The 17,222-nt window shown below is 44.9% G+C and overlaps 1 protein-coding gene across 1 annotated transcript; it reads right to left on the minus strand.

The window, feature by feature from the left end:
* Window positions 1-7,561: 7,561 nt before the first annotated feature.
* LOC133903949 (protein neprosin-like) lies at window positions 7,562-17,037 on the minus strand. The gene is made up of 6 exons (XM_062345451.1): window positions 16,415-17,037; window positions 16,198-16,284; window positions 15,881-16,099; window positions 8,623-8,841; window positions 8,380-8,526; window positions 7,562-8,089 (listed from the first exon to the last, which is right to left on the minus strand). Exons 1-6 carry the CDS (start codon window positions 16,697-16,699, stop codon window positions 7,709-7,711), a joined length of 1,338 nt encoding a protein of 445 aa, XP_062201435.1. The 5' UTR covers window positions 16,700-17,037; the 3' UTR covers window positions 7,562-7,708.
* Between the last annotated feature and the right edge of the window lie 185 nt (window positions 17,038-17,222).

Consider the following 17,222-nt stretch of genomic DNA (forward strand, 5'->3'; position numbering starts at 1 on the left):
GTTAGCTATTTTTGTAAGATGTACTGGACTATAATCTGGTGACAAGTTTTGTCAGTGTTTTTTCCTTTCTAAAACCGAAGCTTGAACCAAACAACGCACTGTCTTGATCATTTATGTTGTATAATGATTAATTTATTTCAAATTTGTTTATCGTAAGAGAAGAGCAATCTGAACAGAAAATCTTATGAATATTACCAGTGAATAATGGTTTTTCTTTCCAAAAAAAGATTCTGGCTGTACCTTAGCTTGTGTTTTTTTTTTGGCAGCATTTGTTTCAATTCTTTACTATTTTTTACATTAAAAAATATCTACTGATCTAACCATCAGCTCACTCGGGAAAATTAAATGGGTTATGGTCCTTGCAAAAATTTTGATAGAATATAAGTGATATATGTTTTAAAAATGGTTACACGACGGGTTAAAATTATGCATTACATACGATGTGAAAATGTTCTGAGGATGAACCCAAGAATAATGCCGATGCAACTTTTTTGGCTTTGTTTTTTATTGGTTTTTGTGTTGTCAACAAACTAGAAGGACAAGATGCTAACTGTGTATGCAAACACTGTAGCGGTATCTGCCATAATATCTAACCAATAATTAAATGTTATTCTAATTTCTATCTTGTTATTCTGCTATATATTGGATTGTTAGGACCCGCTACGCCAAACAAGAGATGATTTAGAGTCAACACAAATATTAACAAAAATGCAATGATTCGACCTTCACAAATCAGCAACTTGGACAGATACCAATCCATGGTGTGACCAGCTCATTTAAAGCATGGTCTACAGTCTGCAGACATTATGTTAACTTGATGCAAGGCAGATCGGTGCTGATAATGGCAGGAATTGTTTGGCAGTTTGGGTAAGGAGTGGGATTGGTGCATTAGGTGATGGTAACGAATCTGCCTCACACCGATTCTTAATCAAGCACCTTACGTGAGACTAGGTCATTTCAGCACCTCGTTTCAGGCAAGCAAGTTTTGTATTCGGAGTTCATTTTCTATTCTCTCGAGAATAGGCAGGAGATCAGTTCAGATACAACATTGTGCAAGAAATAATTAAAACAACCTGAAAGGACCGGACCGGGTTGAGAAGAACCAATGCAACAAAACCAAACAAGATACAATAGGAAAAATTGCAATATCACCCACTACCAGTTAAGTTTTCCTAGTTCATCAAAGAGTCAGACCTTAAGTAACACACTGCCAACTGGTTAAAGCGAAGACCAGTGGTACAATTGGTCACTAGTATTAGATGGAAGCATCTAAGAGTGTTGTCCAGTGTTGTAAGACCCTGATGTCAGGTTCTCCCATGCCTCCTATCTCAGTCTCTAAATCAAGTAGCTGATACACACAGAATTCAACAGAATGATATCATATACATACATCAAATAAAATAATTATCTAGGAGTAACGATGATCTTATGGACTAGGATCCACGGCAGACCAGCTAGGCAGAAGTGCCTACAATGGAACGAAGCGACACAAAGCGGAACAACCCAATGCCACAGACAACTCGGGTGCGGACGCGACCTTAGACTTCTTCTCTTTAACTTCATCTGGATTGAGATTGATCTCAACAATTTGAAAGCAGCAAGACTGGGTACTTAAGGTACTCAACAAGCCCTAACACTACTTCAAGAGGTTAAGTAGATGAATAAGGGAGGTAACTAAGGATAAAACCATAGGGCTATAGTTCGGGCATAAAGCCAGATTTATATGGAATAAGGTGTAACACTTAGTTTAAACCAGTAAAACAAAAGACATGGTTTGATTGATAAAAGTTGTTGGCCTTGGAGGAAAGCTATTTGTTCCCCTGCAGTTTCCATCTTTTATCTGGTTGACTCCTAGTCCAACCAGTTTCAATGGCATACAACCAGCTTTCTCCAAAACACGGGCACACTGCCCACTCACATATCAAGGAGGTACGAATGCCACAAAACTAACCATTGTGAATCTGTAACTTTGCATGTCCATGATCACGGACACGGCTATTCAAATAGATTTACACTCTACATAGGTTGTACATTGTACCCATAAGATATGCTCAGCCTCCAACCATTGCAAGAGGAGGAGTGAATCACACCGAGATCCCGTACCCATTAAGCATGTTGCTATATGATCCACCCATAGAAAAACATAGGGGTCTGGAGCATTGGATTAATCATGGCTCAATGGCCATTGCAATGTCACTAGCCAGCTCTCGTATTGAGCACAGTAACAAGTCTTTTCCTGAGTTCCCATTGCACCCCCTACCTCCAAGGTGGGTACCAAGCTCAACTAATGGGGTGTGAGACTAAGTCCTGTTCATGCAAGACGCATGGTTGCATAGGATGGTTTAGCACAGTATCTCAATGATTCAGTCCTTATACGGTCGGAGCAAGCATATTCATAACAGCAATCCTCCCCTGAGAACTATTTGAATATTACGAGTAGTGATTATAGTATGACTCAATAAATGGGTTATAACTAATACCAGCATTTAATGAGAAACTATTATATAGCATGGATATTACTACCATGTTTTAGTTCATCATTTTATTATATTGCAAAACATGGGATCAATATGATCAAGGAGTTAGGACTTGCCTTGACGAAGGTCAATTCTTGATCGATCCTGTCATTCGAGTCTCCCGGGTTCTTCATCCACGGCTTTGCCTTCAGTTCCTTCCTCGCATCCTAGCTTAGATTATTGGCTTCGAGCCTACACAGATTAACGACGAAAACCGCACAATGACTAAGCAAAGGAACACCAAAGTGAAAGAAGAACAACTAGAAAAATGATGAAAGCTAATCTAGCGGGAAGACGATCGATGACTCTTAGCTATGCGAAACTAACATACAGAATCTAGCGAGATTATCTAGTGAAGCTATGTTAAGTTGTTAACTAGTTGCTTTATTAACTTAGAGAAAGCTTAACCAAGTTACTATCGACTATGTGAGCGTATGTTAGCTTAACTGTCGGAAAGCGATAGTTAGGGTTTCTTCGTGTAGGTGAGTGCACGTGTACCGATATTTACATAAGTGTGATACTTATGTCTATATGTATGTGAGCATGTATACATATATACGTAAATATACCTCTAGGTGATTAAAACTTTGTGTGCTTAAGTGTTGATTAACTATTCTAATATATAGCACTAAACCAAAGTTATCTAGTATATATTCTTAATTACTGAGTGTTTCTTAATTTCCACTCTAATTAAGCTACAAACTATTGCTATTGCAAGGCATACATGTAAATAATTAACTAGGTTAAATTACTATATTAAACTAAATAATTAATTATTAATATTAAATAATTCTATTATATTCTAATGATTGGTATTTATTACCTAAGCACCTACACTAGTTAACTTGTTACATTTATACTAAGATTAAACTTATAGCCTAAAGCATGAAATAACAATCTATTCTAAATATTAATTGAAAGAAAACCTTTAGTTTATTCTCGAACTAGGTTAACATATGCGACTAATCTATAATTATAACCTAAATATGGTTATTGAATTAACTAACTCTACTTTATTTACTAAAAGTCAAAATATATTTATAGGTTAACGTTGTGACACGAAATAAAAACCAAACGAGAAAATTACAAGTGCTCCAAAAATTACAAGATTTGGCAGGGAGATAGATTGTGATTTTAGAGGAATATCAAAGAAAGAATCACCAGAATCGGAGTTAAAATGGAGAAGATATGGCCATCAAAATATTTGCCGAAAAAGAAAATTCTTGAAAAAAATAGAAGGGCTACTATTTCACAAACTTGATCTATAGGGTTGTGTCCGCTATATTCAACCTAGCCCACAAGCACAAATCTTCGGCACGGAATATAATCCCAATGATGGGAGTCTACGGTGGGCCAAGTTCGTGGGCTGGTGGGGGATTGTGGGGTGGACACGGTTCACGGCTTGTGGACCGAGGGGGGGGGGGGCTCGGTGTCCGGTCCATTGAGGACCAAGCCGGTGGACAAGCATGTCTCACATGTGGGGCCCACCCAACGGTCTGAGCCCAGGGAGATAAGGCCTGCCAGCTTGTGGGTGATCTGTGGTGAGATAAGAAAAAGGGGAGGGAGAGACCGGAGGGGAGGGGGTCTGGCAGAGATGGAGATGGCCGGCGGGATGGAGGGAGGCTAGGGCATGGTGGATGCTTGAGGTCACATGGGGCTCACCAACGGCGGGATGGCAATACGGCCCAATGGTGAAGGGGAGCCAACCGGAGAGAGGAAGTGAAGGAGGGAGGCCTATGAACAGTGAGCAGAGAAAAGATATGAGGAGAGAGAGAGAGAGAGATTTGAATGACAAGTTCAAATGAATGTATTTGAATTTGATAACTGGATTTATAATAATTCAATTGAATAACTTGAATTGAATTGGATTGGGATTTTCAAATTGAATTTGAATTAGAAATTGACATTATTTTGGAACAAGGATTTAAAATATGATATTTGAGCTAGAATCCCGACTGCACGGAACTGAATTGAATTCACAAAGTGATTGAACTGGAAAGCATTTGAATATATCTCAAACGATTTGATCTGCATTCCAATACGAAATTGATGAGAATTTGAATGAATCCAGATTCAAATAGAATTTGAGATAAAGGAAAAGTCGGGAAATTCTTCCTGGGTTCGATACAAAATTCAAATGGAAATGTTTGAATTTGAAACTAATTTGAAAACAACCTGGATATCGAACTAAGATTTGAATTTGATCATAAGAACAAGGGAATTGGTCCAGAATAATTCAATTAATTGAATTATTGATCGAAGTCGAATTTAGGGATAATTCAATTGAATAAATTAAATTTTGGATTGAGCTGGATTTGGGTTTAAAGAAAAGATCTAGCGATTTTACTAGGGTTTGATTTAGACGATGATTTGAATGCTTGAATTTCTAGGACTTGAATTGGACGTGGATCGGAAGATCAATTTTCATGGATTGATTTGGATTAGGAAATAGCCGAAAAGAACTTAAACGGATTCAAATTTGAGAAACATTCAAATTCGATTTGCCACACAAAGAAATAGAGACTTCGAGAAAGCAAAAATGCAATTGCTCAATTTAATGCAGGGTTAAATTTAGAAATTGACTCTAGTGAATTTTGAAATTCATAGTCCAATAATAATATATGCACATACAAATATATACATACCTATAAATATATTTATTTATTTATTTCCTGGATTTTAGTGACGAAATGTTCACCTTAGGAAGAGGTGTTTAGGAGTCTGACCTGTTTCATCATTTGTGTTTGGTGTCAAGATGATGTTGGTGTTTTTTGTTAGATCAATCTACTCTTTTAAAGAAAAATCAGGCCAAGGGGTTGGCAGCAGTTTATATATATTTCTATTATATTCAGTTCTTTTTTCTTTTCCATTGATTCTTCATAGCATTCCTTTCACCATCTCTGCCTCTTGCAAAATAACTTCTTCTAAATCACGTCGTCTGTATGTACAGAAATGTTTCTGAAAAATATGCTAGCTAAATGTTTCATATTTTAATTGATCAAATGTTTATCGGCACCTTAGACCGGCCTTCAGGATGCAAATATCTGAAAATAACCGCTTGCAGCCATTTACTGAATAAATAACCTGAATTGTCATGAAATGGGGTTCTACTCCCACTAGATCCATTCTTCTAAGCACATGCATGAGTACATTCTGTAAGTTGTTCTTATTGGATTGGAATGTTGCTGTTGGCTTGATCTGGCCTGTACCTGAATGAAACCCTGTCTGGTGACTTGGTGAGGTAGCAGAGGCGGCCTGGGCCGCTGATTGCACTGGTTCACCTCAAATTATTGTTTATCAGATCCATCCGGGGACTAAGTAGCAGTAGCAGCAGCAGCAGCAGCAGGGACATACAAGCAAACAAACGATAGCAGGAGCACCAGCAATTCTGCTTGTTTTTGTTTCCACTGACTGTGACTGTTGCTTCTGTCTCCTCTTTGCACTGCCATCGTGTTCACCTTTCCAGTGCCACAGTATGCCTTTGTCTGCTAGATTGTTAACCATTGCTGGATTCTAACCATACAAACCGTTCTCTTTTACCAAACATGCTGAAGCAGAAGAACAAGAACCACTTGAGATTTCTGGACTCCTCCAGTGCTCATGCAAGTGATCTAGAAGCGAGAGCGTCTCGGTCTCGCCAACAGGTTAGCTACTTTGATCTGCATATTACTGTTTTGTCATCATCATAATAATATTGTTAATTTAATAGTTTCACCATCAACTATACATAGTAACATTGTTGTTGCACCTAACCTAGTGGCTTGGGTTCTAACACTGCAGTCAAGTTTGTTGTCTTCTCAATGTCCACCAGTTCATGCATGGCAATGTTGTTGTTGCATGTAGCCTATGAAGCAGGCTGTAATGGTATGCTTAAATTTCTGTTGCCTTCTCCAGCTCCATCAGAACTTCCTTTGTTTTTTCTTTGCAGGAGTTGTTCAAATGTTATTGCCTCCAATTACAGCGGTGCCCAATGTCACTCTCACATGAAGCAGAGGAATTAAGACTGAAAATACAATCACAGACTAAGATCCTGTTTTTTTATTCTGATTATGGATTCTAGACTTAAAAGCAAAAGCAAAAACAAACGATCACAATACAAAAGCTAATTCTCATAATTCACAAGCTAAGATATACTATAAAATTCTATAATCCATAATATGATGAGATTCCACAGATTCTATAAACTAAACTGAATTCTCACCGTCTAAAGCTAAAACAAACCTGCACTAAATGGCTCTCACTTGTTGGTGGTCTACTGGTCTCGTGCTCCAGACACGCTTGACAATCCAGATGCGTCTGCCGTCCACTGTGTCTCCCCTCTTTTCTGCTTTCGGTGGCCGTGTTCCTCACCTAGACTCTAGTAGCAGTAAACTGGAGCAAACCGGTCCTAGCGAGTGAAGGCTGGAAAAATGGATGGGTGTGTTAGATGCTTCTGCTTTACTGCAACATGGATGTAACTTGGACGTGAAGGAAGGGACAAATGCCTTGGGAGAAAAAGAAAGCGAGAAATTATGCTCCATTCAGTTCTAGGTTCTAGAGACACAGCATGACATTCCTACTAATTCCGTCGTTTGATTGTTTCTTATTCCTTCTTCGCTTTCTCTTAATACGCGATCGATTGTTTCCCGAGGTGTTTGATTGCTTCTTGCTTCGAATGTTAGCATAAATTTTATTTTTCGAGGTACTTTATTTGTTTTTGATTGAACGCTAGTCCAAGATTTTACGTTTGTGAGGCACTGTAGCTTAGCGTTCAAGCGCGGCACATGTTTTTTTTCTCCTCCTGTTCGCTGAAATGATGCTTTTTGTTTTTTCTTTACGACCGTTTGAGATTTTGAGTCAGACGCAAGGAAGAACATGAGTAAACTGGAAAGGAGTAAACAATGCATGTATATACTACTAACATGGCTACACTGTTCATGGTACTTTTACAACTCATCACTACCTGATGAACTTGACTAGCTTTGCTCTGACGTTAACAGGTACTAAACTCTTCACCATTTTGTGACCACCAAGAAAAGGAAAGAAAAAGAAAAAGACATGATCGATTCTCCCATTTGAGAAATTAACCTTTTTGAAGGAAAAAAAAGAATAGAAAAGACCAACAAAGATTGGCCGTAGATTTTCTTGGGAACCAAAACAAAAACAAGAAAAAAAAAGTATCCTCCTCTGCACTGATCCATGCATCTCTCCTGCTACGTGCACCTGACGTTCCTTCCTGGCCCGCCGTAGTAGAAGTAGTTCCCCCAGACGTCGTTGACGCCGCCCTGGATGTCGTAGCAGTTTGGGTGGTCGGCGGTGACGTGGAAGCCGGCGGCGAGCGGGAGGAGGCTGTTGTCCCAGTCCACCACCTCCAGGTTGCGGAAGTAGGACGCCCGGCCGAACCCTTCCCCGGCGAAGTGGCCGCTGCCCATCTGCGTGGCCGTGTGCGCACCCGACGCGTGCGTGTTCACCACCTCGCCGCCGAACTGCACCATGCTCGCGTGCGACGCCAGGTGGCTGAACAGCAGCGACGGCCAGTAGCCCACCAGCTCGCCGGAGCCGAACTCCAGCCACCAGTTGCCGTGGTTCGGGTCCTGCACGTTACGTTCACCAAGAAAATGTTACACATGAACTTTACACGTATCGACCATCATATCCGGGGTACTACCAGAAAATTTCAGCTTCACAGCTACTACTCATTTCTGAAGGAGGTCGTGATGTGAAAAGCAGCGCGCTTTAAAAACCCAAGGGAGCAAAAGAGAGACAGCGCAATGATGGTGTGGCTGCTACCTGCTACTGTGCTCGGGATGCTCAAGACAAGACTGTGCTGGGAGTTATTCAGGTAGGTGAATGGATGAAACAAGCATGGTTCGGAGATGCTCACCTTCCAGACGAGCAGGCTGATGTCGAACTGGCCGCCGTTGTAGCCGGACGTGGGCGAGATGGCGGCGCCCATGGCGATCCTGCTGTTGGTCTGGATGAACCCCGAGCAGAGGAGGTTGTAGCACCCCGTCGTCTGGTACGCGTCCGTCTGCGAGCGCAATTTCAACATGGCATCAGAATCTCGCTGCAAGAATTGGGTCGTCTGGCTCGAGCTGAACTTATTTCATTTGGATCGGGTGCTTACCGTCCAGTAGGTGAAGAATCTGGGGGAGTTGTCCCCGTACAGCTGCGGGCTCACTTGCCACCCTGCCTCGATGGTGTTGAGGTCGTTGCCGAAGGATCCGGCGATGACCCAGATCTGCGAGAGGCTGAACTCCGACGGTGTGCTTACCCTGGGCGCCCACACGTTGATGCTCGCCTTCGCGCCGTAGTACTCGCCCCCCGCCACGTAGCCCACCGCATGCTGCAATTCAACATTCGTCTTTCAAGTCTGTCATCAACCTGTGCTGCTACAAGTGTGTGTTACGAACACTAATGACACCAACATCGTGCATTAATCTGATTCTGACTGCACCTAATTGCTGGTAACACAGATGCAACAGGAAGAAGAAGACGACATTCAGACGAATGGAGCGCTCTGTGCAGATGCTAGCTCGACGAGCAGTAAACAAGTGGTGACAAAGCCGTCAAATCCACGAGGTTGAAAACTCTCCGCCGCCGTCCATCACTCATGTCAGTTTGTGCAACTACGAGACTGGACGTTTCTTACCGTAGCTACGAGACGAGATGCTTTTCTGCCTTACTTGTCAGAAACGAAACTGGCGGCACCGCTGCTGCTACGGACCCAACTGTTAGACTGATCTCTCACTAATTAAGCCCAACGGCTTAATTAGAACCTTGACCCGCGCCCTGATCGGGGGCGTCCAGCACAATTTGGCTGGTGGGCCCCCGTCGCCAGCGCTATAAAAAGAGGTGGGGGGCCGGGGCGCTCGTCACGAGGTTCACCGCGCCGCTAGTCACCCCACCTACACCTAAACCCTAACCGATCTAGAGGAGGGGCGCTGTGCCGACGGGAAGCTCCACCTGCCCCTCTGCGTCACGCCCTGGACTACGTGCGCCTACGTCACCATCGTCGGACGCCGACGAGCCCTTCTGCCCCGACCGTCGCTGCCCTAGCGCAGAGCTCCACCGACGAAGCAGAGATGGCGGGTTCTAGCAACCCTACTCCAACCATTGGAGTCTCAGGTATGAACCCATCCATCTCCCCCCTCTCTCCCTTCTACTCTCGGTAGTGCGGTCATCAGGTTGTTGAAGATGACCATCACATATTCTAACAATGGCATCAGAGCCCACAACCAAACCCTAACCCTAACAGTACATCTTCGACTAGAAAGGGGGGGGGATTTCTCACCTCTTCTGGCCGTAGATCACCGCCGTGGGCGGCAGAGTACTCGCACCGCCGCTCGACGGCGTGCGCACAGAGCCGAGCCCCGAGCGCCTCCTCCGCGGGCTCAAGGGGTCAGGCACCACCGTGAAGCCACTCGACGGCGGCGCGCTCACCCCTAGGGGAGCGCGCACGCCGGCGAGGAGCCTCGCGGCGGCACCGTCTCTCCTCTCTGGCGCCGGTCGCCGCGGAGCGCCCCGGCCACCGTGTCGCCGCTCGGTCTCGCGAGAGAGAGAGAGGAGATCGAATAGGTTAGGGTTAGGGCGAGGGGCGCGGCGACGTCGGGTTTTGTTCGGCCGAGATCGCCGCTGCGCCGTCCGATCCAAATGAATGGCTGAGATCGACGCGGGCGGGCGGGGGGGCGCGCTGACGGGCCGAATTGGCGACCCAGGCCCAGGTTGCGGCCTGTGCGCGCGTCGGCCGTCGCGGGCGCGTCCGCTGCGGGCCGCTAGCGGGCCAAATCTCCGGCTGGGCCCAACAGTAACGGGCCGAAAGTGAAATGGATGGGCTGTCAAGGCCGAAATGGCGTTTTCAACAGTATAAAAGTATCTATACTGTTTAGCATTTTCCAGAAAGTATTTAAATTGAATTATTGGTGTGATTTTTATGCAAAAAAAAAAAAAAAATTATCCAACGATAATTTTGCCCAGAAAATTATAAAGTCTAGAAATAATTCTGGAAAAATAGTATAAAGTATTTAAAATTGTTTTCCGCTGCGTATTTTCATTATTAAATTCAAACCAACGGGAGAATTTAATTCTGGAAATGAAAATGATGATTATTATTATAATTTTGTTATTATTCTGACCAACGTTGATTAATAGCAATATTATAATAATATTAATGTATAATCTCATGTATTAATTCTATTTTGCCCAACGGTGATATAGAATTAGTGCAGGGAACAGTTGTATGTTTTGATTTTAACCAACGTTGCAATCAAGGCATGCAATTGTGGTGTCATTTCATGTTCTCACATTATTTGAATTGTATTTTCAGGAGGGTACAACTTGATGGGTTGTATCAATGAGATTCCAACTCTGAAAGGTGACAACTATTCAGAGTGGAAAAAGAAGATCGACCTAGCCTTCATCTTGGCTGAGGTTGATTGGGTAGTCACCACACCGTGTCCTACAGATCCTGTGGCACCGGTGAGGGAGACAAACGAGGCTGATGCCGCTTGGGCAACCAGAGATAGGGATTATCAATCCCAAAAGATGGCCTATGACCTTGAGCATAGGAAGTGGGTCACTGCCAACAAGAAATGTTTGGCAGTGATAAAGAACACGATTGAGCCTGCTATTGTGGGTTCGATCTCAGAGTGTGACACTGTCACTGAGTACCTGAACAGAATAAAGAGTCAGTTTACTGGCTCTTCAAAGACTTATGCTACCCAGCTGATAAAGCAGCTGGTAACAGAAAGATACTCAGGTGGAGGCAGTGGCATAAGAGAGCACATACTGAGGATGAGCAACTTGGCATCCAAGCTCAAACCAATGGATCTGGCTCTAAAGGATGAGTTCCTTATCCATTTGATTTTTGCTTCCTTGCCAAAAGAGTTTGATACATTTGTTGTAAACTACAACATACAGCCCGAGAAGTGGGATTTAGAGAAGCTCATTGCTATGTGTGTGCAAGAAGAGGAAAGGATAAAAGCTTCACATGGTGGTTTCATCAACTATGTGAAAGAGAATAACAAGAAAAAGAATTTCGATGCCAACTCTCCAAAGGGCAAGGGCAAAGGCCCCATGCAGCATCAACAAAAGAAATTCACAGTGGAGAAAGATCAGTGTCTTCATTGCAAGAAGACGGGGCATTACAAGAAAGACTGTCCCGAATTCTTGAAAATGATAATGGCAAAGAAAGGTGAGAACATTATTACGTTCATAAATGAAATCCTGTATGTGAGTTATTCGAAATCTACATGGTGGATTGACTCAGGAGCAACTGTTCATGTTGCAAACTCATTACAGGGATTCCGTTCGACGAGGACTACGCAAAGAAGCGAAAGACACGTTAAAGTCGCAAATGGAGTCCAAGCAGATGTTGAAGCCATTGGCGACCTTCCTCTGGAGCTTACTGATGGATTCACATTAATTCTTAGAGATGTGCTTTATGTCCCCTCTTTACAGAGGAATTTGATAAGTGTTTCATGTTTGGACAATGATGGATATGATTGCCATTTTGGAAATGGCAAATGTAAGATAACATTCAATAATGCATGTGTTGGGATTGCTATCTTACAAAATGAGTTATATTTGTTATCACTACGTGATGAAGTAAATGTTATATGTGATAGTGAAAACGTATCCTCGTCTGCGGATGTAAACAGAAAACGAAAGCGAACTCAAGATGCGTCGTCGAAATTATGGCACTGTCGTTTAGGCCATATTTCGAGGGGGAGAATAGAGAGACTAGTAAAGAATGATATTCTTCCTCCATTAGAGTTCGCAGACTTAGAGCAATGCAGAGATTGCATAAAAGGAAAATATGTAAAGAAAATTAAGAAAAATGCCAAACGAAGCACAGGAATATTAGAAATAATCCACACAGACATATGTGGTCCATTTCCTATGAAAAGTGTGGATGGTTTTGACTCGTTCATAACATTCACAGATGATTACTCCCGTTTTGGCTATATTTATCCAATTAAAGAAAGAACAGAAGCATTGGATAAATTTAAGATATTCAAAGCAGAAGTTGAGAACCAACACAGTTTAAAGATTAAGATAGTCAGATCTGACCGTGGAGGGGAGTACTACGGTCGTCATACCCCGTATGGACAGATTCCTGGACCTTTTGCAAGGTTCTTACAAGAAAATGGAATAGTAGCCCAGTATTCGACACCGGGCGAGCCTCAGCAAAATGGAGTAGCTGAAAGGCGTAACCGTACCCTGATGGATATGGTGCGTAGTATGATGAGTTACTCATCCCTACCATTGGGTCTATGGATAGAAGCATTAAAGACAGCAATCCATATTCTCAATAGAGTACCAAGTAAATCGGTGCCCAAGACACCGTATGAGTTGTGGACAGGGAGAGTACCCTCACTAAAGCATTTACGTGTGTGGGGGAGCCCAGCTGAGGCCAAGGTGTTTAACCCAAACATTGGGAAGCTAGATCCCAAAACAGTTAGTTGCCATTTCATTGGCTATCCTGAAAGATCGAAAGGTTATCGTTTCTACTGCCCTGATAGACATACAAAGTTTGTGGAAACGAGACACGCAATCTTCCTAGAAGATGAGATGATAAGGGGGAGCGTGGTAGCTCGAGAGTTTGACCTTGAGGAGAAGCGGGAATATGTGCCCACTCCGTTGACTCATGAGCCATTCTTCTCACTACCTGTTGTAGCTGCACCAACAGTGGAAGACACTGTGATGCAAGCACCTGTGGTTGTCCCTCCTGTGGCAACAACGAATGAAGATGTGGAACCTGTGCTTCAGGAACCCATGGAAGCTATTGCCACAGATCAAGGGGAGCAACAACAGCCTCAACTTGAAAATATTCCAAATGTAGAGGCTCCTAGAAGGTCTCAAAGAGTGAGAAGATCAGCTATCCCTGACGATTATAAAGTGTATAACATCGAAGAGTTTCAAGTCGAAGGTGATCCTACCTCGTTTGAAGAAGCCATGAGAAGCGAACACTCATCCAAGTGGCTTGAGGCCATGGAAGATGAGATAAGATCAATGAGTGCCAACGAGGTTTGGGACTTAGAGGTAATTCCTAAAGGAGCCAAAACAGTGGGCTGCAAATGGGTCTACAAAATAAAATATGACTCCCAAGGGAATATAGAAAAGTATAAAGCGCGACTTGTGGCAAAAGGCTTTACGCAAAGAGAAGGGATTGATTACAATGAGACCTTTTCTCCAGTCTCATGTAAAGATTCCTTCAGAATCATAATGGCGCTGGTAGCCCACTATGATTTAGACTTGCATCAAATGGATGTAAAGACAGCATTCCTTAACGGGGATTTAGACGAGAGTGTCTATATGGCACAACCGAAAGGCTTTGTCATAAAAGGAAAAGAACGTCTGGGATGCCGCTTAAAGAAATCCATTTATGGGTTGAAACAGGCTTCAAGGCAGTGGTACTTGAAGTTTGATAAGACAATAAGACAGTTTGGGTTCAAAGAAAATGTAGAGGACAATTGTGTATATTCAAAGTTTAAAAGTGGAAAGTATATCTTTCTGATCTTATATGTGGATGACATCTTGCTTGCGAGTAGTGATGTCAGCCTAATGAAAGAAACAAAGAAGTTCTTGTCCTCGAACTTTGATATGAAAGATCTCGGTGAAGCTGCATATGTTCTGGGAATTGAGATACACCGAGATAGAAGCAAAGGGGTATTAGGACTGTCACAAAAGGCATACATAGAAAAGGTCTTGAAAAAGTTCAGTATGCATAAGTGTAGTGCCTCACCTGCACCCATAGTCAAGGGCGATAGATATGGGGATTTTCAATGCCCAAAGAATCAATACGAGATCGATCAAATGAAAGTGGTACCATATGCTTCAGCTGTCGGGAGCTTACAGTATGCGCAAGTTTGTACACGCCCTGACATAGCTTTTGTCACCGGGTTACTTGGCAGATTTCAAAGTAATCCAGGACCAGAACACTGGAAATTGGTAAAGAAGGTCTTGCGTTATTTGCAAGGCACAAAAGGCCTCATGCTAACGTACAGAAAATCAGATTCCTTGCACATAGTAGGGTACTCGGATTCTGATTATGCGGGAGATGATAGAAAGTCCACGTCAGGGTACGTGTTTACTCTCGCAGGAGGAGCAATATCATGGAAAAGCTCCAAACAAACCGTCACTACATCGTCCACAATGTATGCCGAGTTTGTAGCATGTTACGAGGCAACGGGGCAGGTGAACTGGCTAAAGAAGTTCGTACCCGGTTTAAAGGTGGTTGACGACATCTATAGACCACTAAAGTTATACTGCGATAATTATCCGGCAGTACAGTACGCTCACAACAATAAGTCAAGTGGTGCTGCCAAACACATTGACATAAAGTATTACGTTGTGAAGGATAAAGTCCGGGATCAAATCATAAGTCTCGAGCATATAGGTACAGCAAGGATGCTCGCGGATCCGCTAACGAAAGGCTTACCACCCAACGTGTTCAAGGAACATGTAGCCGGCATGGGGTTAAGGGATAGCCTGTGATTCCTGGACTACTAGGGCCCAAAAGTTAAAGAATCTGTTTCAAAACAGAGACGTGCTTGTAGCTACCAAATCTATCGGCGATTGACCGTGACGATGAAGTATGCTCTATGCAACTATCTGTGATGGAATGGGATAAAAGTAAAAGTTTAAAAGTAAAAGTATAGAGTGAGATCAAGGGGGAGAATGTTAGACTGATCTCTCACTAATTAAGCCCAACGGCTTAATTAGAACCTTGACCCGCGCCCTGATCGGGGGCGTCCAGCCCAATTTGGCTGGTGGGCCCCCGTCGCCAGCGCTATAAAAAGAGGTGGGGGGCCGGGGCGCTCGTCACGAGGTTCACCGCGCCGCTAGTCACCCCACCTACACCTAAACCCTAACCGATCTAGAGGAGGGGCGCTGTGCCGACGGGAAGCTCCACCTGCCCCTCTGCGTCACGCCCTGGACTACGTGCGCCTACGTCACCATCGTCGGACGCCGACGAGCCCTTCTGCCCCGACCGTCGCTGCCCTAGCGCAGAGCTCCACCGACGAAGCAGAGATGGCGGGTTCTAGCAACCCTACTCCAACCATTGGAGTCTCAGGTATGAACCCATCCATCTCCCCCCTCTCTCCCTTCTACTCTCGGTAGTGCGGTCATCAGGTTGTTGAAGATGACCATCACATATTCTAACACCAACAACTAACTACCTCGCCAACCGAGATGAGCGCGGGTGAAGCGAGCAAATCTTGGCCCATGCATGCTGCAAGCTGCGAGCTTCCAGAATCACTCAAGCATCAAGAACCAGTACGTGCTGTGAATTGCGATTGCGATTGCGAGTTGCAAGCTCGGAGGCAATGCCATGGCGAGGAGCAAGATGAGAGGTGGTGAGGAGAGAGGTAGGCACGGACCTCGTGGCCGCCGGCGACGGAGTCGCGCCGCACCCTGGCCGCGGGCGCCCTGCCGAATCTCCTCACGGAGCTGGCACGGAGCACGTCCGCCTCCGTGGTCCGCCTGATCGGCACGGACCCCTCCGGGCACAACTCGCCGGACACCGCCCACAGCTGGACGCCGGCGTCCGCCGTTTCATTGGGCCGGCGGTGGTGCCCCTTTGGCCTCACCGGCGGGTCCTGCAAGAAGACAAGGAGGCAGTGAGCTTCTTGGTTACTGCAAATTAATCTTCAAAACAGAGGAGAGCAGATCATCGGTGCATTTAAAAGGGCATTACCAATGGCCGCTGGCCGCGCAGCCTTGGGTGGTCGAACGCCGGCTGCAGGTGCGCCGCCACGCAGTCAATGAGGTCGCCGTCGGGGCTCTGCAGCCATCAATAACCGAGCAAGCAAGCGCACATTGTCAGTGTCGCACCACACACACCTCGCAAACAAACAAACAGACTCGGACGCAGACGCATTGTAAATTTGCAGCAAGAGTCTGCACGCACGTGCCTGGATCGTCCGGAGAGCCGGCTTGTTGAGCCTCTTGAGCAGCGCCTGCACCCTCCTGTACCGCCGGAGCTCCTCGCCGGGCCGGAACCTCTGCGTCTCGTTCGCCGCCGACGCGGCAGCGGTGGCCCAGCCACCAAAAAGCGCAACGAGGAGCAGGAGCACGAGATGGGCAGGGGAGGGAGAAGACGCCATCAGTGTGGTGTCCTGGGCCTGTGGAAACTTCTGACAGAGTGGCGTCGCCTCTTCTTTGCTGCTCTTCTCCCAAGCAGGCGAAGAAGAATACATTGGCCGGCTGTGGCGTGTCAGTGCGTGCCGCTTGCTTGGGAGTTGGTGTTGCGGCTGCTACAAATCTGGGCGCCGGCAGCGCAGCTCTGAAGTGAACTCTACAGGGTCGTTGCTTTGCCCAAAGAAGAAGCACTCGTCCTCCCTCTACGCAAAGATCTCTGCTTCCGAGGCCCCTCAAGTTCAAGGCGAGTGCATAGCACCGGACTATATATCAGTGCAAGCTAAGCTGGTTGGTAACGCTGTGCTTAAGGTTAGGACAGAGGGGAGAGAGAGTGGTGTTGAGTTCACGACTTAGCTACCTAGAGGGCCGACAGAGCATGAGGCTTTGCAGCACTGAGGCAATTGAGAGGAGGAATAAGTTACTAGGCCAAGGGGTGTGCTTTTGGGAAAGGGGGGCGCCCTGCCCGACCCAAGTGGCCATGCAATGGAGTGTTGCGGCAATGAGTAGCAGCACGTCATCATGGAGGAGCGTCTGCTTAATTGGGGGTGTTTGCAAGGAAAGAAAGCCATGCCATGGATGGAC

The sequence above is a fragment of the Phragmites australis genome, chromosome 2, assembly GCF_958298935.1.
Source record: "Phragmites australis chromosome 2, lpPhrAust1.1, whole genome shotgun sequence".
NCBI classification, from domain to species: Eukaryota; Viridiplantae; Streptophyta; class Magnoliopsida; order Poales; family Poaceae; genus Phragmites; species Phragmites australis.